At 38.8% G+C, this 27102-nt stretch overlaps 1 protein-coding gene across 5 annotated transcripts in view; it reads right to left on the reverse strand.

Annotated features, from left to right (window-relative positions):
- PTPRM (protein tyrosine phosphatase receptor type M) overlaps nt 1–27102 on the reverse strand; it is a 462170-nt gene that overhangs the window by 64045 nt on the left and 371023 nt on the right. For all 5 annotated transcript variants that reach the window (XM_082753666.1, XM_082753665.1, XM_082753667.1 and 2 more), the window contains one exon: nt 26694–26881. In XM_082753666.1, the coding sequence (XP_082609792.1) occupies nt 26694–26881 (188 nt within the window). The remainder of the gene's footprint in view (nt 1–26693; nt 26882–27102) is intronic.

Here is a 27102-nt window from a genome sequence, read left to right on the forward strand (position 1 = left end):
TTTCAGTATGCAATGACTACTGTCATTCTGTTATTAGAAAATATTTCAATAATCAAGATAAAACACTGTTTCTGAAAACAACTGAAATATACAGAACTGCAGTACATGCAACATGAGAACTGGTCAGTGATGCAGCAGCAGGATCATCTTAGGATGAATGTGAAGTTTTTACTTGCTTTAACTCAATGCTGCAGTGGTTTCCATTAAAAATTAAATATTTGCCAAGGGCTAATTCACTGTGACCCTCAGACTAGAAAATAACTGCAATATCTCAAATAAGAGGGGAAGATAATCATTGCAAATACCGATTTTTTAAAATGGTTCCCTTTTCTCATTTAAAATTCATAAGACCAGAAAATATTAGAAGGGACCTATATAAAAGTACAGTTCAAAAAGTCTGGATTATGGGTGAGATCTTCAAAATACAATTTGTGGCTCTGATGATTGTCATTTCTGGTACCATGCTTTCCACCCTAGTTTTTCATGCTTCAAATTAAGGATAATAAAAATAATGCATCTTTGTAAGCATTTTAAGGTCTATAAATGTAAAATGTTGAGTGCAATTACTATTTTTATTATTAATCCAAAGCCAAGACAACTTTTTCAAAAAAATACTTCATTGTTGCTAGGTGACAACGGTGTAGTCTCCTACAATGTCATTTACAAAATCACCAGCAAAGAAATGAGAAATTAAGGACATCAGAACTCTTATTCTGCCTACTTAATAAACAGGCATATTATTCACAGGTACAAATAAATGTATACATCCCTGTGTAACAATCATAAGTCTGATATGTGGATTTGTTTTTAAATGTATGACTTCTTATGCTGTCAGTATGGTTTTTGATTGTCCTGAATGACCCTAAGTTTCTCTACTGCTACTGTCCATTTTTCCATTTTCTATTTCTAGATGATCAGATTGAGATGTACTTTAACAAAATGAGTAATTTGACCTATTAAGTTTTAAATGTCTCTGGTGTTTTTTTTTCCAAGCTACATGCTGAGTTATGCACGCTAATTTAGGCCAGAACAGACAACTAATGGAGGTCCTAATGGAGGTCCTTGTCTAAACTGAATTAGCTATATAAGAAACTCGCATTTCTACTACAGGTCCTTAGAGTCGCATCTAAATTAGATCCCTAAAATGCCCTGAATTGGATAGTGAAGATACATTACTAGTTTTACCCAAATATTTATCACCCTTTACTGCTGCTGTGCCCAGTTTATATGTGGAGATTGCAGATGGAGAAAATGCAACCATTAAACTCTGAGTTAAGATCCTATTGTTGTGTTAGACTCTTCTTTGTATTTACAAACCGTAATAAATACACCCTATATTTTAAGTAGTTCCATAAATGTTTGGAGGACAAAGACCTTCAAGCTCATTTAATGAACAGTGTAATATTTATAAGGTCTATACATCTGTCAGTTCATTGTTTTTTCATTATTTGAATTCTCATTTGGAACCTGAAAACTATCTGGCACATGAGGATGTTCTTGTTACTTAAAAACGTCAAATGGATTTTGAAACAAAAAAGTGAAATCATTACACTCATTTTGATGATAACTGAGAATCTGGATTATTACGGAACTGAGAAGGAAGAGTCATGGGATTATTACATTAAAGAAAACTGCAGAGAGGTCCAAGCTATGGAACGTTTTTAATCTTCTAGTCACTTTGAGGGAAGATTTTATCATTGAAAATGCATCACCTGCAGGTAATAGATCACCCCAAGTGTTTGTGAGCAGTGGTAAATGATTTCACTGATGGCAACTCACTGTATGCAAGCAGCTCTTCATACTTCAATCATTGCTTTGGTCACTGAAAGAATTTGTGGATGACAGCATGTCACCAGAGAATATATTCACTATCAGATTCTCCTCCTCTGTCAGCTTCAATCACTGAGAATTATGTCCAGTTTTCAAATAATGGAATTTTAAAAAACATTTTACTATGCCTGCCCTTGAAAACTGTCTGTTGCAGGAGCCAATGTAAAAATCTATCTAATCAATGTAAACTGCCTTCAGCATTTATAAAGCATTTATCAGTGTGTTACTGTAACCTAGGTCTGAACATGGAAGAAATAAAAACAAACAAACAACAACAACAAAAAAAATAAAGAATGCTGCAAATAGAATATATTGGTGTTATCTCCTAGACTTGTTCTGCTAGAAATTTTCTGGAAAAATTAGGCTGATAGCGTACGTAACATTTTCTGAGTGTGAGATTAAAGGTTCAAACCACTCCTAAAGCAGATACACAATTATTATCCTAACTACAGCGACTCTCTGATATTATTCCTGATTGCTGCTCCTTTATGTGGTTAGGACTTCTTAAACTAATGTGAAACAAACAAACAAACAAAAACAAATCAAAAACCAAACAAAACAAAATAATAATAATAATAATAATAATAAACCAAAAACAAAACCAAACCAACCAAACAAAAAGATTCATGAATTAACAGATGCATAAATGCCTGCATAAAGAGTTGGCTAAAGTAGGAAGCAGTCTTTTCCTCCTTAGGTGCATTTAGGTTAGCTTACAGAACACCTGAGAGAAAGTAGAAAAGCAAAGGACTTTCTGGTCTTCTGAGGCACTAAACATCATAGTCATTGCCTACATTAAATGCTGAGGAAATGGAAGGGGAACTGTCACCTCCTCCTCCAATTGCAGAATGATTTACCAATTCAGATTTTAAAAAACAGGAACAAAACCATGTGGTAAGACAAAATATGATACAAGCTGTATTGGTGTGCTCATTTTTCAGAGGAAAGATGTTTCAACTAGTATACTTTCTAGCACATTTGTATTTTTGAAGTCACAGGCTTTGGTACTCCCTTGAAAGCTGGCCAGTCTAGTTAAGCTGTAGCTGCATAATGAAAACATATTAAAATGATTAAACTGCTTTGGCATACTGTTTTTAATAACATTGATATACTTGTGGCTGTTAGCATGAGCTAGCCCTAGCTGATTATCACATTAGCAAATGTATATGAATTTTAGTTAATGCTACAGGGTAAGAGAGTAGCTGAGTTATAAGAGTAGAAAGGTAACTTAAATGCAAGTGACCCCCAATCACTGGGGAAGTCAAGAAGCTGTTGAACACCTTCAGGAACAGCAGATCATGAGTGTCAGCCGTGGTGACAGCTAGTTTTCAGGCACCAAGTACATTTGAACAAGATAATTAAGAACTGGGTATTCTCTGCCTGGGCTTATATCTGGCATTGGCCAGGATGTCTCGGGGCAAGGACTCAGAGGACAAGGGAAGCACCTTCTGCAAGATGCTGCAGTAGGGTGCATGGCATGGCTGCAACAACCACGCAGACTCACCCGACTTCTCTACTGGACCACGTCTTCTCTCCTGCAGAACAGCGAAGTCATGTAATTTATAAAATTGGATTTATCTGTGACTGAAGTATTTTGATATCTAAGTCAATTTTGTCTCCACACTGTCATTTGGTCTCAAACAACAATAGTGTAAAAGCAAATGTCAAGTTACCTTCCTTACAATTTTAAAACCAAACTACTTATGAGATACATCAATGTAATTTCCTATCTAACACTGCTACACCTGAAGTTCACTTGCACAATTAAAGAGCAGGAATATAAATATTTAAAGATTTTGTGGATTCATCTAAAAATTTGATAGATAACCTAGATTCTATATACTTTCAGAACCATTTCTATTCTACCTACTTAAGTTTTAAAAACTCCATTACTTTAATTCCTTTAAAATTCTTTAAGACTTCCCTATAAGGAAAGATTTTAGAAATATGGTGAAATGTGAATTAGTAGAACATACAATTAAAATTCTAATTTAGAACTTATTCCCTGGCATACCAGATATCAATAACTTAACCTCATTAATCTTCCTGATTTATCTTCAGCAGAAAAATATCCTATGTTGATGGGATTTTATGATCCTTTTTTATAGAAAGGACCCTCTGGATAAAATATGCACACTTGTACTGTATATCATGCGCAGGATATATTAATTTGTGTGTAAAACAGTTAAAGTTGGTCTCAAGAAGTGCTTATTTCCTCTTGTGAAAATGGATTTCCTGCTTTAGTGGATTTAATAAATAGATTTTATGTACAACATGTCTTTATCATAAGTAAATTTCCCTATTACTACCCCACTTTTTTAAAACATCACATAATTAAAAGGTTTGTCCACAACTATCATACCTTGTACATTTTCAAGAAGACTGAACTTGAGCAACATTCGTGACTGTAATGTCTGTAAAAAAAATAAAGTGAACCTGTGTAGGCTACACTGAATACCAACTACTTCTGTGCTTTGATAGGAAACCTCTTCTGGGAAAATAGAGAGAACATTGATCACCACAAAGGCACTATCCATCCTTTTGTGAACAAAATTATCTGCTTCATTATTCACTAACTTTGCTATCTCCTTCTCTGCTCTCTATGTTGTTCAAAAGGATGCAATTACATGTGTCACTTGCACATTACACGACTAAAAGATGGCATGGAGTTATTTTATTTCTTAATGAGAATTCCTGTTTACCAAGACACAGGTATTTACACAGAAAGTGGCAAGAATCAAGGTTACAAAGTGCACTGAATGTGTGGATAAGGGTTTTATGGTAAATTCTAAACTTTTTATACCATTTTTGGAAGGGTAACACGAATGCCTCAAATGACTGGGACAAAAGAAAAGTATTCAGCCTGATCACTATGATGAATGAGGCCAAAAAGGAGAAGTATCTTAAGATACTGGATGAAGGCTGGAAACATCAACTCTGCTAATGCAGGCATCTAACTATGACTTAATTCACGGAGGTTAATGAAACTACTGCTCCTACTACTACCACCAGCACCACTATTACTGTTTGTCTCTTTCGACCTCTTTGAAAAGTTATCTTACTTTCCTCCATTAAAGGATATCTTATCTCTAATAATAGGGGAGTTGCTATTACCTGGTGCTTTGAAGAGTTGCTGCCAAACTCAGTTTAATCAAATTTCTTTTCCCTCTGTTTAGAGTTACTTTCATTTAAATAAGGTTATCTATATTCCTGTGCATCACTTCTCTATTAGAATTTGGAAAAGTGCATTTCTGATGAGTTCTTTGTATCACTGCTTGGTTTTTACTTCCAATTTTTAATCAAGAAACTATTTTTCAAGTGCCTTTATGCCAAGCAAAATGTTTTTCCCACAACACTACTCGGAACTCAGAAGTACAGCACTCTTTGATTTTCTCTGTTAAACAGAAGTGTGAGCAAGCATGTAGATTCTAGAAAGAGCTTCTAGGTGCCATAGAGCTTTGAGAATACTGTTTTGGATCTTTCTGAGTGCTTCAAGTTTTAACTCAAAAATTAATTGAAGATTTAAATATTCTGGCATTTTCCTCCTAAAAATTATCATTGTGATGTTTGATTTACTTTTCAAATAATAAAAGATTGCCCCAGGGAACAGTTTCAAAGAGCTAATGAAATGTTATTAAAGCAGAATATAAAGATACAATGTGTAATGAAAACAGTAGGCATGAACTACTGCTTTTTTTCCTTCCTATAGTAAGAGTTTGCAATTGGTTTAAAACATAATAAGAAAAAGAAGAGGAAAAGGAAAAAGAAGAGGAATAAGAAAAAGAAGAAAAAGGAAAAAAAGAAAAAGAAAAGTATAAAGAGAAAGAAAAGGATGAAGATAAAAAGAAGGGAAGTGGGAAGAGGAAGAAGAGGAAAAGAAGTGAAAATATTTTTAGTCATTAAACAAATGCATTTAGTTGCAGTAGTAAGCTTTCTGTAGTAATCATACCTTTGTGTTCACTCATGTTTTAGGTAGTGATTAATAAGACTTACTCTACTCATTGCCTACATATTCTATGTAATGAATAAAATAAAGCTTAAGGATTCTAAGGAGCTGTTGCTGGATTATGGGGAAATACTTTTTATGGCAAAAGGACTTGATCAACACTATAAGCCAGGAGACTACTCTTTGAGTAACTGTATTATCAGAGTAGATACTATTTATTTAATACCTGTGTACTTCTGTCATCCACTTGTTGAAGATTATTTCTAATAAAAGGTGGTTGACATTGAACTGGTGGACACATAACAGTGATAAGAAAGGTGACTTATGACACATTCATAACAAAACCAGTAGTATTTTTTTCCTGTTTTTATCTGAATAAATCACTATAATTGAGGCAGTCTGAGCCAAGCTCAGAATTCACAAGAAATGCCTGACTCTTTAAATTATCAACTGACCCAAGCAAAGAAAACCTGGCAACATTTAAAAATCCTCTGTATAGACACGCTGTTTCTGATTTAGAACTACACAATTTGGAAAGGCCTTGAATGGAATAATATTCCCTAATGTAACAAAAAGCAGCATGTGGGGCAAGGAAACAAAAGCAAATCAATGTTGAATTTGAAAAGTGAACAAACCCCCTCCTATCTTTAGCCAAGCTGTAATGTACACACAGTTGATCTAACCTTTCAGACGTGATAAAGCACCCCTCAGAGTCTGCTCACTAAGTGAGCCTCGAGGGTTTTCATGAGTGTATCTAGGCCACTCCTGTTCATATAGTTTGGACAAAAGATAAGAAAGAAACAAAGCTCACATAATAAGGTTTTAATTCTGCTAAGGGGCAACCATTATATCCTCATAAGCTACAAGATAAAAGTCCAAGTACACTGGTGTGCACAGATGGAACACAAACTTTTGTTTTTCCCAGTGGATAAGATAACACTTTTCAAGGGAAATAAGACTACTAGGCTAGGCTAAAATAGATAATAAGGGTCTGCTTGCATTGCCCTTTCGAAAAAATGATAGCACTCCATTGTGCTGGTTCATTACATTTTTTGATCTTCACAGGAAACTTTGGTGCCTTGGTGTCTGCTTTGCTTGTTTGCAAACACAGTCTTTGCTAGCGAATACAAAGATACTTTTTCCTTCCTCTAAGTTCGACTTTTAATCCATCATTTTCCTTGTTCTAAAGAAGAAGATTTTCCGTGTAAAGCTATGTGTCTATTTCCCACTTTGCCTGGCTGGCATCCAGCCCCTGTGCCTATTGCTTGCTATGCTGTTCTGCTCAGGGGAGTGCAGCAATAGATCGATCACAGCAGAGCCACTGAGGGTTTCCACAGTGGTGGGAGCTCCCGTTCCTTCACTAGTTGGAACTCCTGGCTCTGGCTTTAAAGCTATGCTTCTTTTTTTCCCAAACATCCCTCCGCAGGTTGCCGCTGTGTGACTGCTTCCTGCCAGTCATCTTCCATTTGCACAGCTCCATACTTACTGGAAAGGAGTGAGGGGGGAAAAACTTTGAAAAAAAAAATGCTGGTGGTCCTAGAAAATTTCACGCTGCACTGAGGAACTATACTGCAAGTACAATGCAGAGTATTTAAAAGCATATAAACAGCATAATAATAGTCACGGTAGTAATGGAATTGACAATGATGACACGTGTTGCTGTCAGTTGTTAACCTAATCATTTTTAGCATGCTTACTGCATGCTGACAGACAGCAGCATTTCAATACAGCCCCAAGACTACTTGTTAGAAGGAAGAGTGCCTGGTTAGATGCACTAATGAGTAGCAGCAGCTTGCCAAACTCAAATTTCCTATTTTGATATCTGAAATGTATATACAGCACATCTCTAATTCCAAGAGATGTATCCCTGAAACAATTTATCAACCATGCTTAGAAAACAGACAGTTCATTCAAGTATCTAATACATAGGATCCCAGGCTACTGAAATGACCCAGACTCAGCTAATGGATAAAGGGAAGTGGAAGTTCTCAGGCTTAACAATGAAGGAGGGGAAAAGGGGTTGTTCCTAAAGACTGCCACTTGAGGACCACTTCTACATCATTAATCTAACATCACATACACCATGCCAGTATTTTGCCACCGGATCAGTAAAAACATGTGATACACAAACTAGTTTCACCATGGCACATATCCACAGAAGCTTACTGACAATCACCTAAATTTCCATGGAATCAGCTAGTATATTCCTGATGCCTGAGAAAGAAATTTTTAAGGAGTTTTTAGAAGACTTCCAAACATGTATTGACCATGTGCAATACAATGGAGATCTCTGTAAGTCCCAGAGCAAATTTCTCTTCTTCCTTCTTCTTCTGTATCACTCACACAGCATACAATCTTTCAATATCCTCTGCCAGTGAAATAAGTATTGCACTAACAGAAAAAGATCAATAGCCAACAATAATGCAGGGGATGGCAACTTGAGTGTTATTAGTTACTTACAGGACGGATGTGCAACAAGGATGTATATCTCTACTCTCGTAGTGTTTCACACTTTCTATGTGCAAGTAACAGCACAGTTTTAGAAAAATAACAAACCAAATATAGGATTCGCTGAAAACATATAAAAGCCAGGAGTTGGACTCAGTGATCCTTGTGGGTCCCTTCCAGCTTGGGATATTCTGTGATTCTATGAAAAAAAAAGTGAAAAAGTGCCTCTTTTTTTTTTTTTTTTTTTTTTTTTTCCCCAAAAGCATAATACAGCAAAGACAAAAAGGTGAGTTGTTTACACAGTAAGGAAGCAAACTGAAAAGCTATGAAGTCCATGCAATAATGCAGATGGATTGTGAAAACCAGAAAGAAACTCAACAAACAAATGAAGGGTTAGTCACAGAGAAAAATAGTGCAAGATACTGTTTACATTCACAGCTCTAAGAACAGAAAAGGAATAACCATAGTTCTGAACTTAGATCACATCTATGGCATTATTATGTGGAATTCTTCCTGATGTGCAGGACCCTTGCAAACATGTCACCTAGTCTTTTGTTCAATCCCTGATCTTGCTGAATATCAAAACAATTCTTCAGTAATGAAGATTGAGGCTTAATGGCTTGATGTATAATTTTGTTTCTTGCAATCTGCTTCTTCATTTTCTCTTTTGCATAAACTGAGCAAAATACAGCAATTTATCAGCTCTTCGTGGACATTTCAAGATTTATATACATTGCAGTTCTACATTTTTATTCTACATTTTCTTTCATTAGAATACTGCGCTCAAGCTAGATTAATTGAGGCAAGCCAACATTATAAAAACTCTGTTGAATAGCAGCAGATGCCTTTATTCTCTGCATCCCTCCATAAAACCCAACTTTTTAAAATTTGAGTCTCTGTATAAATATTTCCCTTATAAGACAATACAAAGATTCCACGCATCTGTCTCTCATTAAGCCAATTACTAGTTGTCCAATAAAGTCCATATTTATCCAGATTTCTTATTAATAAAAGTATTGTTAGACTCCATAAGCCAAATTCTGCTAGGAGAACCAGAGAAAACTACCAGGATTGAACTAGATTGACAAGAGTGATTTGGCACTTAAGCTTTCTAGTCCTGACCCTTGCTGGAAGCCCCAACAATTTAAACACTTAGACAACAGGGCAGGACTTACTGCTGTGAGATTCAGAGACTTCAGCTCAGGAGGGACTAGACTTGCCAGCTGGAGCACGAACGAGGTCTTATACTAGGGAGTGTACAGCTGGAGTGCTAGGGTAGTTTAATATTGGCTCCACACCTGTTCAGCATCTTCATTAATGATGTGGATGATCGGGCAGACAGCACTCTCAGCAAGTTTGCAGATGGCACAAAACTGATAGGTGCTGCCATCCAGAGGGACCTGGACAGGCTGGAGAAATGGGCTGGAAAGAACTTCATGAAGTTCAGCAAAGGGAAGTGCAAGGTTCTGCACCTGGGGTTCAGTCCCATGCAGCAGGACACGCTGGGGCCACTCAGCTGGTAAGCAGGCTGCCAGAAGAAGACCTGACAGACACCAAACTGAACATGATCCAGAAGTGAGCCCTTGCCACAAAGAAGGCTAATGGCATCCTGGGATCCATTAAGCAAAGCATTGCCAGAAGGTGGAAGGAGGTGATCCCTCCTCTCTACTCATCACTGGTGAGACCACATCTGGGGTGCTGGGTCCAGTTCTGGGCTGCCCAGTACAAAAGAGATGTGGACACTCTGTACAGAATCCAGCAAAGGGCCATTAAGATGATGAAGGGCCTGGAGCACCTCCCCTATGAGGAAAGGCTGAGAGAGCTGGGACTGTTCCGCCTGGAGAAGAGAAGGCTTGGGGAGGACCTTGTTGTATATAAATACCTGGTGGAAGGGTGCAAAAGGATGGGGCCATACTCTTTTCGGTGATGCCTAGTGGGCACAAACTGGAGCACAGGAGGAAGACGATAAGGAAGCACTTCTGTGCTGTGTGGGTGACCGAGCATTGGCACAGGCTGCCCAATGAGGCTGTGAAGTCTCTGTCCTTGGAGAACTTCAAAAGCCACTTTGACAGGCTGTGGGCAACCTGCTCTGGGTGACCCTGCTTGAGGAGGGGTGTTGAAACAGATGACCTCCAGAGGTCCCTTCCCACTTCAACCATTCTATGATTTTATGACGTGTCTTGAAAAAAAATCCTTGTTAGGGCCAGCAGAATCAAACTTTAGGAAGTAAAGGAGCATCTGTTGCTTCTGAGGACTCTCTGAAATTGACACTTCTGGAACTGCATTTCTCAATTTTTTTAATGCTGGTTATGAAAGTCATTTGAACACAGTTTGTGGTAGTACAATTTTACCTGACAGCTTGGTGATTAGGACACCTTCCCAATACTAACGATTTGCTGGACAATGGACAAGGTCTTCTTCAAAATTAGGTTTCAGCCTAAATTGCATCATACCTAGAAATGTCCTAGAATTACCTAATGTAAGTTACAATAAAGGATTTGTCTTTGAAAACAAAATAGGCTCCTGGGACACCACGATGGTAAAAACAGTGAAGATAGCAAAAGCTAGTAAGATATTAAAAACATGAAAACTGATTCAGGCTCAGTGAACCCAAAACTGTTTTTCTGCCACACTTACATTATCCTACTGCTAACAACATTTAAGGTTCCAGGGGAAACGTTTCAGTAACTGCAAGCTGCCTGGATTTAGTGCAAATCTGTCAGTGCGGTGGTTCTGTGTCACATTCTGGCTCCCTACCTAGCCTCAAGTCAACCCCTGTAACCAGAGGCTTGGTTACATAAGGATATGTTTAAAAGCATATGTGAGACAACACCCAGAATAAACATGATTTGCCTTTTTCATATTGGGCATGGAAATTATCATTCCTAGTAACTTTATCGTAATCATGATAGCTGATATCTGAACTTGCTCTTTTACTTAAAATAGCAGTACTTGATCTGACACCAAATGAAATGAGCTTTGACACAAAGTGAGGTGACTTTCCTGTTTTCCTTTAGAAGATACCTAAATTTTTGCATGCATGGGATGAACTGTATGGTTTATGTAGGACCAAACTGAGTACTTCATCTGGAGAACAAGTCCTACGAGGAGCGGCTGAGGGAGCTGGGCTTGTTCAGCCTGGAGAAAAGGAGGCTCAGGGGCGACCTTATCGCTCTCTACAGGTACCTTAAAGGAGGCTGTAGCAAGGTGGGGGTTGGTCTGTTCTCCCATGGGCCTGGTGACAGGACGAGGGGGAATGGGTTTAAGTTGTGCCAGGGGAGGTTTAGGTTGGATGTTAGGAAGAACTTCTTTACCGAAAGGGTTGTGAGGCATTGGAAAAGGCTGCCCAGGGAAGTGGTGGAGTCACCATCCCTGGAAGTCTTTAAAAGACACTTAGATGTAGAGCTTAGGGATATGGTTTAGTGGGGACTGTTAGTGTTAGGTCAGAGGTTGGACTCGATGATCTTGAGGTCTCTTCCAACCTAGAAATTCTGTGATTCTGTGATTTATGCACATGCATTTCCAGCTTTTCAAGATACAGTTCTATTAGTGGCATTGAAAACGATACTTTTTTATAGTATTTCCCCACCACCCCCCCTTTTTTCTAAGGAAATAACAGAGGAAAGCAACATTTTTTGCTTATTTTTAAGTACTTGCACTACTTGCCTTGAGGACTCCAACACATGGCTCCCCCACTCTAAAGCAGTCATGTGGGCAGCACCACTCAAATCTTTTGTGACACCATAAAAAATCATGTTACTGTTAAACTTCCAGATTAGTCAGTCAGGCTTCCAGGGACTCTGGGACTTGCTATTCTGCAAAACTGGGAAAATAGGACGCATCAACAGATGCCCTTATTCTCCCTCAATCCCAGACATGCAGAATTTCCTGCCCTGGTAAAATTTGTCTTCTTCTTCCTCACTTTTCCCAGTGCTAGGGAGGAGGTCCCCCCCATGCTGTCCTGCCCACTGTGCTCAGGAGAAAGAGGTGGAAATGGCAGAGCATGGGTGAGAGAAGCAGGATAGGGCTAGGCTGGACCAAGTGGGGAGAAACAAAAATTGTGGCATACTTTGTAATTGTGTAATGATCACTGTTACTGTCTCAGCACTTTCAAATATTCCTGCAGTAGCTATGGGACAACAAATGTGCTCACCTTACCCTCTTATGGCAGTCAGCAGGTGAGCGGGTGGAGTCCCCACAAATAGGAGGGGATGTTGTGGAAGGTAAAGTCTTGTCTGTGGGGAAGGTTCCTAGTATTGGAGGAAGCACTTCTGGGGAATGAGGGTAAATATTGAGCAAGCACAAGTGTCTGTGTGCAGCTGGACAAAAGTTTAGTTGTTTCAGTCACTTCTTGCCCCCTGGAACACAGCTATTTCATCACGATACAACCAGATCCCTTTTAAGATATTTAAGGCAGTCCCGCATGGTTGAGCTAAACGAAAACATTCTCCTAGGTATATGAAGAGGAAAAGCATTTTCTCCTCAACCAGGCTGTCCTTCTACCTCAGCAACATAAAAGACTGATTTATGGCAGAATGACAGTTTTGAAAAAAGTCTCCAAAATTCCAAATAAATAGCCCCAGTTACAGAAAACACAAAGCAATCCACAAAACAGTTAAACCTTATAGCAGCCCTAAATGCTGCAGGTAACTTGGCCTTTCTTAGCTTTCTTTGTGTGGCAGAGATACATGTGCGTAGTAAATATCAGCAAAATAAACACCAATGCTGTGCAAAGAACTGACAAATAGGGGGAAAATATGTCAATCTTTAACAAGATCTACAATTAAACATATAAAAAGCATGAGCAATTTATATGACTTTTCCTTGATTCAAACCTTTTTGTATGTTCTACCTACTGTCGGTTCTATAGACTTGATTCACAATGTAACCATCAAAACGTAAAATTCAAGCTGGTGATGTTGTAAAAGAAGAGACAATGAAAAACTCAGAGGTAAAACTGAAATGTGTATGAAACGACTAGGAAAGCAGCAAGATACCAAACTTGCTTGAATTTGAAATGTTTGTCCCAGTGCAAAATGAAAGCAACTGCTTTTGTGTGGTTTGGAAGCTCAATCTGTTAAATTTCAAAAATCATGCAAGTGTCCCCCATTTGTTCTCCAAAAGGCAACAAGTGGTTTATTGCCTAGACTAGGAGTTTAATTCCCCAACCTCTGTGCACTGTAAGTCACGCCACTTTCTTGAAAGGGCCTAATTAATGTAAACAAAGTTCTTTGTGAAATAAGGCACTCCTCAGAATAAAGGCTCAAGGATTAGGTTTTAGCATAGCAATTACATGCATTTTAAATAAAAATGATTTTACAGTTGAATTTCTTTTCCCCCCTCTTTTCCTTAACAGCATCATCATCCTGCATTTCACAGCCCACTAGCAAGACAGTGGGTCAGAACAGCTGCTGAAGTGAAGGACTAAAAAACACAAGGGGTTGCAAGGTAACTTAGAGAAGTTGTTATGTTCTTTATAAATTACAGTGATGTTAGGGATATGAAATTGACTACCAGTATGTTAAAAAATAAATAAATAACCATTTCACAACATATTGTTTGCTTTGTTTATACAGAAGCATTCTTCTACGTGTATGTCTTCTCCTTTATGTGTGTTAACAGCCATACTAGGTCAAACCAGAGGTCCAGACACGCAATTATTTTTTCTGTGAATAGTAGCAGATGTTTACAAAAAAGTATGAAGAATAGAGCAAATAGAGAGTCAGTCTTTCTCCACCATACCCTCTTAGCTTCTAGCAATCAATGGCTTTCCTGAGCAATCTCTTCCTCAGCCAGAGACTGCACACAGCCATTGTGTTTAATAATGAATTTGTCTAGCCCATTTTTGAACCCATTTATAATTCTGGCTTCACAGCATCTTGAGGCAATGAGCTCCACGATGTAATTATGTGCTGTGTGAAAAATATTTCCTTTTGTTCACTCCAAACCTGCTGCTTAATAGCTTTGTTGGGTGCTCCTGATTTCATGTATTATAAGAAATAATGAATAATAGTTGTTGGCATTGCAGAAGTAACACTGATCTCTGGCACAGCTCAGAATATCCCGAGGGGGTATTAGAGCAGCCAGGAATGAGTGATATTTCACTATCCTGGAAACAAGGTAGATACTTGGTATTGGAGCTGATAAAGTGGCTCTGTGCCACTTTGAGGATTTCCTTACTCGCAGACTCCTTACCTGGTTTATTATGCCAACTGTACGGAAGCTGCTTACTGGCGGTGCTACATGGAGCATAAAAGTTGAAGTATGAATGGGGGGTGAATGAGAAAAACTACAAATCAGAAATACTTAGTTTTACTCCAGTCCTTTGTCCAAATTGACCAGAGACACCAATGACAAACAGAAAGAGGCACAGATAAAAACCAAGGCTACGTGAATGAAAGCTCAGCTGATATCATAGCCTAATGCAGGGGACAATGTGCTGAAATACTTTTCATGCAAACACCACACCAAACCCTTCTAGCAATGAAAAATGGCAGACAGCACTTGGAAGTCCACAATAGGCTGAGTTAACAGTTGTGTGCAGTCTTTCTCAAGATTACAAAGCATACGTCTCAACTCGACAGCGTTGCCTAGACTCAGAGGATCTTGGAAGGACTTACAGATCTAAAAAGAGCCTTGTGCTACAAGCTCTTCCCCATCCATTTATATTGCCTTGTTTCTTTCCTAATTATTCATAAGGGATTGGAGATGGCTGCTTTTAATATTCTTTCATGATTAGAAGATGCAGGATCTGACCTTACCTTTTCAACATTTGTTATGCTATACCAGAATTTTGTTGCTTCGTCACCATTCTTGGTAAGCAAAACCACAAAGATCGCTCATGTGTAGCTATTTACCGTAAACAATCAGAATGGTAATATTTTCTCATGTCAAAACTCTAAGCTCTGTGATAACAGCCAGGTATTTAAGCATCAAAGGCAAAATATTCCTGTTGCTGTCACCCAGACTAATTACAAGCTTAAACTTTATGCTTATTCCAGGAGCCAGCACTCCACTGAGCTTCTACCAGCCCAGAGCAAGCGCTAGGAGGCATTCAGATAGGAAACTTTGTGTTTGTGTTTGGCTAAGGTAAAGACAAAAAATCTATAATTTCACTAAAAAGAGGACATTCTATAACCCTTTCATTGCAGGCTACCTCTGTTAGCAAAGACATCCACGGCTGTGCCTGCCTCTGAACAGTCCCACCCTGTGCATCAAGAAAGGTCCTTGCTCCTTTGCCTCCCTTTGGCACGTGGTCTCCTTTTGGGAGTGGAGATTGCCTGTCTTGTGGAGACTCAGATATCTCCCTCATAAATAAAAGTCCTTCTTTTCTGTTACAGAAGAGCAGTTATTATTGCACAGGCAAGCACTAGGAAGCTAGATGGGCAACAACTGAGCTCAGCTGGCAGATGCATTATAACCCTACATAAACACAAGCTGTTTATTTTTTCCGTAGACCAAAGCACAGCACTGTCATTTGTGGATCTTTTTAAGATCTTAAGGGGAAGAAACTGCACTGTCTTGGTAGACAGATATTCAAGCTTTGTCACTATTGCAAGAACATGTCCAAGTGATTCTGTGCCCAATGCCTGTGGAAACAAAAGACACCCCTGGCGTTGCTTACATTTAAGTGAACGGTAAAATATAAGGAAATAATAAATAAATAAATAAATAAAATAAAAGCAACTTTTAAACAGTCCTTTGTATCTGTTTGAAACTAACTGAACATGCTTAAGGTACTCCCTTGCCTTGGACTGCAAATCACGCTCTAAGCCTAAACCTGCTGCTTCTGTCTTGTGAAGAAGTGTCAATATTAGGAATTTTCATCAGTCCTGAATGAAGCTGCAAACCCACTAACTCCGACAATTCTCCATGGTTGATGCTGCCACCGTTTCATTTCAGAAATACTGAGTTCTCTCATTGACAGCATTAAGCAAGTCCCCAAAGCCAGCCTGCTTTTTCTTCTGCCCACCTCCTGAGCTGCTTTATTTCCACAGACGCTCTGGTATCCCCACTAGTTTTGGCCCAGGAGCCAGTTTTGTTCCACAGTTGCCTTCTTCATCTTTATCTCAGGAGACATGCGGGAGCTGGACAGAGGTGATGGCAAGAAAACAGAGAGAAAAAAGGAGGCTTGCCAACCCACCGTGCCATGCCCACCTATGTATGGCCTGCCACAATTTCAGTGCACTTAATGAATCCTACAGTTTTCTGGGCCCATCAAGTATGTTGTAACAAAGAAATCATTCCTGCTGAGAAATGCAGAATCACCTGTTCCATTAACAGGACAATTACTAAAGCACTACAGGAAAAGTATAAGGAAAAGTCTTGTGTTCTAGCTAGTAAACTTCTTTAAAAGATGCACCAAGCCAGAGGCTACAGAAGAACACCATTTTTCAATTCTTGAAAAATTCATAATGGCTATCTCAACTTACTTAAAACAAATGCCTTATAGAAAATTATGCATATTTTAGGTATGTTGTGGATAAACTGATGCTAAATTAAAACTCCTAATAGCTAAATTATGCTAACTTGATTTGAAAAGTGTTCCTCTCACTACAAACAGCCAATACTAATGATCTGGTCATGAAACCAGCAATGGACTAAAATGCGTAATTATTTGTAGCGAATAAATACAAGACACAGAAAACACATAGGGTGTATTTATAATTAATAAAGAATAGATTATAATTGCATTTAACATCATTTGCATAATTTAAAATGGAATAACTACATGACTCATTTTTTATGTCTTTTTAAAGGGCACTAATAAAATATGAAGGAGGTAAGGAGGCTTCTATGAGTAGGAAATAATGAATAATATCTGGAACATTAAAGCACAATATATTATTCTGTGCACATAAATTGGACCAATTCATTTTTGCAGGTGCAATGGGAAAAGTATGGTACATCAGCAGTTTTCAAAAGTAAATAATATGTTAACCGAGGAAGGGATTACAGATTCTGATCAAATATTCAATGTCTTATCTGAATAATTAATAAGTCAGTCTGGTGCAAATATGCAGCATAGTTTCAAAAACTTTTATTTCCTTTGAATCCTACTTGTCACAAGCATTTAGAAAGTTTAACCTATCACCTTAGAGCTGTGAGTGTTACAGCTGCTCTTACAGATTTCCCTCTGGAATCTCATCTTGTGAGTGAAATTAAGTTCAATGCCCTCATTTAGTTTCCTACCATGGTGTTCAATAATCCATAATGGTGCATAGATTGGCTAAATCTGAAACTAAACCCTAATTTGAAAAGGTACACAGCATAGATTTGATACTAGGAAAAGCATAGTATCAAGATCATGCAGTAAAAATGACTTGCCTAACAGACAACCAAAGCAAAATATATTCTGAGAAGTCTGCTTAGTACAGCTGGACAGTTTCTCAATCTGTGGCTGCCAAAGGGGAAGAAGATGAGGCAGGCTGGAGAATAACGATGTGACAGATTTTACATGCTAAATTAGTGGAGTGATGTGCAAGCGCTGGGGTTATTAGAAGAATAAACATATGCATCTGCATACATCCAAAACACACGAGGAAGCAGCACAACGGAAAATGTTGATTCTTTCCATTAAAAAAAAAAGCATAACCCCTGTGTTAATTACTTGGAGTTATCAGATGTGGATACTGGATTTCAAAAGTTCTGCTTGCTGCCAAGTTGACAACAGTCAGCAAAACTTGGAAGCTATTTCTTTTATTGCTCCAATTTGGCACTACACATGCCTACAAATCTTGCCAGAAGAAATTGAGCAAGATCTTGCAATGCCTGCAGAGAATATAGGATCCTAATGAGGGAGTCAAAGGTCAGGGAAAAGGGGTGCAAAAGTAAAATAAGTTTTGAAAGGCTGCTGTGGCAACTGGACTGAAGATGGGGAAAAAACTACTAAAAAGCAAACAACAACTAAAAAATCCTTCTAAATTAGATTTAAAGTTTATTGCCATGTGATAATGAAGGACAAGAGGCACATCCACAAAACTGCATGCAACAGCTAAAGTGGTTGCATTTTAAATACTTAAGTAGACTCACCCATTAAGGATCAGGAATAGCATCAGAGGTGTTTATCGTGCTTTGAATCATTGTTTGATGTTGAGGCCAGCTATATTGACACATGAAAGGAAACACCTAAACATGGACGAGAGTCCCAGGGCATCTTCACTACCAATACATTGACCAGATACACCCTGTTTTTTATTGATAGTGTTTGAATTTGTTCATTATGTGATTACCATCGCATGCACCAGGACCACCAGACTCAGCAGGGGCAGAGACTGCTATTAAAATAGCTGCCAGAGCTCCTACATAAAACCAAGTTGCATTCAGTTATTAGTGCCTTGTTTTAACTGTCATTGCCTAAAGGGGTGCAATCGTTATGAAAGATGCACTTAAAAGCTACTAAACTTTTATTTGGACACATCCTAAACTATACATTACGTACAAGACTCTGGTAGAACCACACAGAGAAAAACACTGGGATGAAATAGGTATCCTTGTTCTTGTTAGGCAGCTTGGCTGCCTGAGATCATATAACACAGTTCAGTGCTTGGGCTAGTAAGGAGAGGAAAAACAGAGGTCCACACCCAAGTAACTCACAGAGTAATTGGTACCAAAAACCAGCCATGTCACAGCATGAGCAAACAGCCGCCTACACCGCACTGAAAGTAATCCTAAGGATATGGAAGCATTCTAGTACATACTCCTCCGCAATTTTATTATTCAAACAGATAAAACCCTAAAGCCTTTGTAATGAAGCCACGACCTGCCTAAATCTATAATCTGTGGTAAGAATAAATTCTAATTAAGCCTGCTTAAACAAAAACAAACCAGAAAGCTGCTTCTGCATATACATGCACATCTATTTGAACTGGAGGAGAAGGCATTTAGGAAGAGTGGGAGAACAGCGAGATTTAGAAACTCCTGGGACACCTTGATCACTGTGCAGTGAGCCATACTGCAGCACAGGAAGGCAGTGCTATGTGAGTGATACTAAGTACTATGAGAGCACTTTTCATACATTCAAAATTTGTTAAAAAGCAGAAATTCACAGCTATTAAGGATAGATTAAAAATCACATAAAAATGGCTTAGAAACCAACATATTTATGCAAAATGAAGGTGCCTCTGAACTGAAACAAACTCTTATCAGCTGCCATCCAGCTAAAATTGTTATCAGTTGATTCCTGCAGATCAACAACTGAACTGTTGTGACCTTTGTTAATGAGTTAAAGGAATATTGCATGCACTGGGAAGCTGAGTCACTAACTATGCAAATTATTTATTAGCAAACGTTGCTTCTGGTTTGGGATGACTTTATTTCAACAGTTGGGTGTTGATCTGAAGTATCTTAGTATTTCCAAACCAAAACATGGTTTGAGGACATGGTGGCTTCTCGGTTTTACTATTGCATTTGACATCCCTATGTGTGATCTCTCCAGTGCTGAGGCTTCCAAGGTCCACGAGTCTGGAACTCATGCAGGAACAAGTTACATGAGATTCATAGAAGGCTGCTGCAGATCCTGTGACAATCTGAAATACCTAGGGTGTTCTGAACACAGTCATTTGATAAGAGAATACCCATCTCACATAAAAACCTTTGTATCACCATAAGCTGTGGTTATCCTTCATTGTGCATGGGAGAGAATACTTGTGTGGCCTATAATCACACCACTGCAACTTCCTGGTATTAAAGATGTCACTGGGCGTTCAGGTGATTGTTCTCAGCCCCATCTAAACAGATGAGACTTCACAAAAAATAATAGTAATTATCACTACAGATGAATATTTCCAACAATTTTCCGCACCATTTTCACAGGACAAAGTCCCACTATTTTACTTATGTTTTGATTTCTATTAGGTTTCCAGTTTCTGATGACTTTTCTCATTATTACAAAAACAGAAAGACAAAGGAAAGAGAAACTAACAGTTACCTTTCTCCCAGCTCTGAAGGACACAGATGATGTCCTTCATGTATTTCAACTGTGTACTAATGCCCCCATTCCCACCCAATGTTCCAGAGCCTTTTTGCTTTCTTTGTACTTTGTGTCTTGCAGGATAGAAAATAACCTGCACTGATTTTGGTATTGACTGCCTCAGCTGGTGTTGCAGAATATCAAATAAAATCAGGGAAAAGGCATGATAAAAATGTACAGGTTGGAGGAGAAACAGGCCGAATGCAGGCTCAATGAACGCACGTGGAACAAACAGCACCAACTGGGTTTTCTCAGTAGCAATATCAACCTAACATCAGCAAAACACTAATTTCTCCTACTATTCCCAAGATTTCAGAACAGGGCCCCAGAAGCAAAGGACTTGGAAGTTCCATGTGGCATGGCATTTGTCTTTTAGCTGGAACCAAAAAGAAAGAAAAGCTGCAGAAGAATGGGTGGGAGTGACAGTATTCAAGTCTGTTGTGCATTTGAATGACAGGAAAAAAAAAAAAAAAAGGAAACTATCAGGTTTCTGTCTTATGTCAGACATTTATCTAACAGTGGTCTGTCTAAAGAAAGCAAAATCTTAAGTGGGTAACTATGGGGAAACCTTCCTTCATGAAAAACTTGCCTGAAATATTTTCTGTTCCCAAACACCAATATTTATGCTGTTTTTGGAGAGCTTTTTTTTTTCTTTCTTATTTTGTTTCCTGTTTTTAAGGCTGTTTTCTTATTATTCCAGATATTTCACTGACCAGCAACACACTGAGTGAAAAACTCTTTGCTTTTATTGACAGTCATCACATCTACCTGTGCGTCTTTTGAAGTTCCATTTCAATGAATATGTTGCTATGAAGACAGGATTTCTTTCATATCATCCATTATTCTCAAAACTCACCTCCAAATCCTCTTCAATTATCCATTTTTTGTGATCACCTTTGACCACAATCCCCCAAGGTAAAACTGAACAGTGACTATGACCAGGTAACCTGTTTTAAAATACTGCTACCCATCTATAATAGGTGTTAAGAAGCGCTAAAAGAAAATGAATTGTTTAACATATATTAGATTATATATTTCATGTTCCTGACCTTGATAGGCCCTCTGAGCCTGTATCCACATAGGTATCCGTCTGTTTAACTGCAGTGATTTAGAGATTAATACAGTTACATTGGTGCAACCCCTCGGAGTGGAGACCATGCAGCATAAAAGGGGCACAATCTGTACAGTGAATTTTGACAGCACATAACGCCACAAAATTCAGAACAGTACGCGTTTAATGATACCAGTATCAAATTGTTTCTTGACTGAAACAGCTGAACTGCCACAAAACTTTGAGAAAGAAGATGTGCGACAGGAAGGGAAGAGAAGGAAGGAGAAGAGACAGTGGGGGGAAAGGCTTTAAGGTTAAAGCTACACGAAGGAGCCTTCTTTAAACTCTGTTATCGACACACTGCTGTTAGTGACAGTAAGCAAGGCTGATCTGAGAAGGATACCCTTTGCAAATCCTGGCTTTTCAAAGGAACCTCTGTTTTTGAAGTAATGGGAGCTCAGAAGTCCCTGTCATGGAACATAATGTGGAATTGATTTTGTGAGGCTTTATCTACACAAAGTTGCACTGGTTTAATTAAAGGTGTGTTTTTAAATCAATTCAGCTAAACCAGTCCAGGCTCTTGTGTGGACACTCCGAAATCGATTTGAGACTGTCTTATGTCAACAGAGCTTAATTTGGCAAAGAACCAATTTACACTGAATAGGCACAATATTTTTTTGCTGATTGAAAGATCCAGAAATAGGTTTTAAAATAAATCTTATTTAAAACAATAGGTTTGATGAATGTCTCTATTTCTACCCTAGCCGTGTGCTAAGCCCTTCTGGTCTCCAGTAGCCTACTCCAAGTGCTTAGGAAGGAGTTGAATTCACTTCTTGCAGCAATGTGTTTAAGGCCTTCTGACAGATAGCTATCTTTCTGAAAGGATACAGTATAAAGCCCTGTGAAAATACTAAGTCTAAAAAGGCGGCAGGTGTGAAGAAGAAAAAGCAATCAACTGTAGAGACCACTTTCATCCTCCTTTCCTATTTGTTTTGTTTCTGTAATGCAGAAAGGAGATAAGGAAAGTGTCTTCTCCATGATGAGTAAAAGCCTTCATGCTCTAGAAGTAGGGAGCAGTTAAAATAATGCACAATTAGTGGGGGGAGGCGTTGAAATCAGGACAACGATACTCTGTCAATCTAACACTTCTGGAGCTAAGCCAAAACCTTTCCTTTCTAAAGGGTCTGGCAGGGGATAGAAAGGATTTTAAAGATCTACTGTAGACTAGATGTGTGGAAATTTCCCAGAGTTTAAGGATTTCTGTGCAATCCCCTTCAATCATTCACACTCCACCAGGCCATAAATGAAGGCCTGCATTTGAGTCCACAGCTGACAGAAAAGTGTTCATGCTACTTCCACACCTGAGAAACACATGGGAAAATGGGTGGTGTACTTGTTAGCGGTGTGCTGGTGAGGACATGCCTGTATTTGCTCTTGCTCTACAGAAACAGCTGGACACAAAATCCAAAGCTGCACCACTGCGGCCAAGGTTCGGCACCTGATCCTGCTCTAGGGAACAGGAATCTCCACAACGCCACAGCAGGAGCAGGACTGGGCTGTGGGATGCTTCCCTGCTAATATTCAGGCACAACCTCTTCACTGCTGAGAGCCAAAGTGTCTCAGCTCCTTCCAGAAGGAGAACAAAAGGGCATCGTTCTGCCAAGCGCTGTGTTCTCTCGAGCCTCTCTGTACACTGGGACCTGAGGGCACTCTGCATCTCAAGTGGGCAATCATAGTGCAGAGTCGAGCAGCGACTGATTAAGTACCAGCCTGCCATTGCCTAAAGATGAATTTCCAACCCTTTTCCTTTGTGCCTGTTATGTTACTCTGAAAACTCACGTATGAAGCTAACAGGACTTAAAACTACATAGATGTGCTTAGATGGTGAACTGTTGCCCTAATTATTGTGAACCGTGGTCCTAATTATGAAGTTTTATTTTAAAGCACTTATAACTATGCATGACACTGAGTTCACCGTATCCTTTCACTCCTCTGAAGTGCTGCTAGTGGGTAGTGTGCTACTTCACTTTCTGATCAGTTCAACAGATTTATTTTCAGAGTGAATCCTGTGTGAATTTCTCCCGATTCAAACCCTTTCCCTGCTGAGACCATATAATCCTGCCGTCTTGTTAGAGCAAAAATCATCTATGAGACTTCATTCAAAACAAATCCCCTGCCAAACTGTTCCTTCCTTTTCACCTGGACAGTTATCTTTCTGATAATTTATATGGAAAAAGTCCTTCTGTTGACTAGTTCAACCTTGTAAGGAGGACAGTATCAGTCTGACAGCAGCAAAAACAGAGATTCTCAAATGTAGCAGTGCAAGAACATACTGGGCAGTTTTCTACTGCATATGGAGAAAAAAAGGAGTACTGCAGTAGTGCAGCAGAGAAAAACCTCAAATATACAGCTTGTTATGGTTCACATTGATTATAAATGATTTCCCTATACAAAGTGGACTTTTTCAAATGCAGCTACAATATTTTAAGACCCCCTTCCTTTACTAACACACTGCACCCTAATGTATTGAAGCTACTGTCATTAGTCATGACTATACCTACTGTCTGTAATGGGATGCCATTCCTCAGCTTGATAAGCTCAAAATTAAGTGATTTTCCTGGAAACTGTTTCTCTGCAGCATCATTTGATCCACTCGTTTAAAAAGCCATGTCATTGGTTGCATTATAAATTCCATTTTACACTCTTCTTTTTTAAAGAAATTAATTGTAGCTTTCCTCTAGGCTTAATGCTGATATAAAAGGCTTTGGCTGATGAGCAAATCTCTTCCAAATACAAGAGTTTTCAATTCCATCATTTTTAAATAACAGTGTCATAAAAAACTCAAAGGAACAAACTTGTTTAAGTCAGCAGCACAAATGAAAGTTGACAAGTGATTAGCTCCTTCTGGGAATTAATTGTTTTCTACATTTGAGAGGAAAAAAAAATGTCATAAGTGACTTTGGAAAGGGCCTGAAGCATGGGCTTAGAAAGTATAATACTATATAAACATCAATTTAAACGATTACATATTTAAGCAGTTTTTATAACATGAAGTTGCCATGAAAAAGCACAACAAACTCCCCCCAAAAAACATTTCTTGCAAAGAGGAAGCAATAGGCATGCTTGTAAAAACTCAGCAATGTATTAATAATGACTTCATCTTGAAGGACTCATGAAGTGAATACATGAGCTCCTGCCTTCAAAACTTCAGCATGGTATCTTGAGTCTCTAGGGCAGTGCATATCTGTGCCTGCCCAAAAGAGGAAACGTTGCTTGCAGGGTGAAAGTAATTTAAATGACTTCTGCTGGTTGTCCTCCTCCCTTCTCTTTCTATCAGATGAAAGAATGAGAAGGCATCTTTTTTCCTGGCTTCTCCTTTGAGAAGACAGAGTTAAAATCACATCTGTATCACTCTGCTTCTTGCTGGCTATGCCATAGTCACATCACAGCAAGAGCCATTTACATCTGTTCCTCTGATTTCTCACATCCTCGTTTCCAAGGAAAGAAAATTTAGGACTGGGTAGTGGGTTGGAGATGCAGTGCAGTTTGGACAGGTCTCTCTATAGACAAATGGACACTACTACATAGAGATAGATGCAGCCTCTGTCAGGTGTAACCTGCCCCTGGGAACAGTGGGGTGGGCTGCTGGTGGTCACTATTCATTTCCTGAACGACAGCACAGGGAACAATTATAATCATTTTCCAGACTGGTGGTATCATTTTGGATCACAGTCCATATAAACTATTAAAAGTTATCAGACTGTTTTGAGGTGACAGCTTCAAATATGCCTACAGATCAGACTCTCTAAGTTGTTATGCATTGCAACTTCGTACCTGAGCAATCAAAAATTATTTCACAAATTCTCACACACTCCTATGACAATTTTCATGATATGTAGTCCAACCCTGTGGATCAATCTTATGTATTTTTCCTCTGTGAAATAATATTTTTATGTTACTTGTTTCTTGGGTTCAAATCTACTCAACTCTAATCTTGGGGGAAACTCTACTCGTTATAACCATTATATCCTATTTGTGCATATGGGAACCATTTATATGAATAACTTCCTTAAGCTCTGAGCTAAAATACAGAGAAGAGTGGACAAATTACATTCATTTTTATGCCCTAGCAATTAAAATAACAGACCTGTCAGATTTCAAAGGGTCTCAAAACCACACTCACACTACACAAGGAACCCAGGCTGAGATCACAGAATCACAGAATGGCTTGGGTTGGAAAGAACCTTAAAGATCACCTAGTTCCAACACCCTGCCATGGGCAGGGATGCCACCCACTAGATCAGGCAGGCCAAGGCCCCATCCAACCCGGCCTTGAACACCTCCAGGGATGGGGCATGCACAGCTTCTCTGGGCAACCTGTGCCAGTGCCTTGCCAGCCTCTGAGTGAAGAATTTCTTCGTAATGCCTAATCTAAATCTGTTCTCTTTAAGACCATTCCCCTTTGTCCTGTCATTATCTACCCAATCAGAAATGTGATTTGGATGAGGAGTGGTATGCTCTTGAAACTCTTCAACATAACTAAACTTTTGAAGGCAGGTATATTACCAAAAATTTTGGGCATTACAGCAAGGTCTGCTTGTGTTTTGCCTTCTTCCTATAAAAACTGACTCATCTCACAAGTAAGACTGGATCTGAAGTGCAATGATGTTGTATTCCTGCAGTCTTTGCCAGGATATAGTGGTCATGACATTTAAAACATACATAGTAACAGGGAGAAACGGATTCTGTAGCATGAAATGAAGAAACAGGAGCTGAATCAACAAAGCAAAACAAAAGAAAAAAAAAAACACAAAACAAAACAAACAAAAAAAATAGAAAAAGAGATGTGGAGAACCAGATCTCACTGTTTGGCTCTCCAGACAGTGAGAAAAAGGTTCAGGCAGCACAGAAGCACAGAATACACATTATAGCACCTGTGAATATTCTCTGAATATTTGTGTACTTCCTTATCATGATGAATACCATTCATCGTGTACATCATGTACATTATATCATGTACATTCTTACATACTGTGAGAAATACTGCTTGTGAAACTCGATATCTGAACTATCACAGAGCAACTCTGATTAGACAGTAGCAGAAGAAAACGTATGGCAAGTTCCAGGAGAAAACTAGTAGGCCTGCTTTTTCAATATACACCTTTAGGCAATTAGAATTAGGCAGAGATTTCCAAGAAAGGTTTTACTTCTCACTCATCACCCTGCCTTGTTTCTATCAGAAACGTTGCTCACTATAGACGTGATTCTTTCCATTCAATATCTTCCCTCTCACAGCAGCTGGCTTACTGGATTGAGTAATTATTTCTCCTGTTCTCCTGTTCTGGGTTGAGTAATTATTTCTCACCTGTTCAGTGGTACAGGTACCAGACAGATAAAGCCAACAGTGCAGAAGACATAATAATCAGATCATTAGACCTGACACTTACTTCATACTCCTCTTTAAATCCATAGCCTTCTGCACACTTCATTTGGGTGATGTGCTGTAGCAAGTCAGCTACACGGATGGCTGGATGAAGCTGTCCGGTCTGGTAGGGAACATCCACAGGATCTCGCTTCTTGTACGTATGGGACTGAACCAGGCTGCTTGTGTCACTGACCATCGTATGGGTTTCATCTAGGAAAAGAGTATCTCATAATGTACTGGCTCATTTTCACTTATTAACAAAAATACAAATTACACAGATTTCTAGAGGAATGGCAGAAATCTGACACCATCAACATTGCTTCTGTCTGTGAAGGCTAAATGCCAGAAGAACAGTAAATCCATGGAGCAGTTTACACAGGGAAATTGCAAGACTGATTGGAATGAGGCAAATTCCATGGTTCTACAATGGA

Source organism: Aythya marila, assembly GCF_965140915.1.
Source record: "Aythya marila genome assembly, chromosome: 2".
Lineage (NCBI taxonomy): Eukaryota > Metazoa > Chordata > Aves > Anseriformes > Anatidae > Aythya > Aythya marila.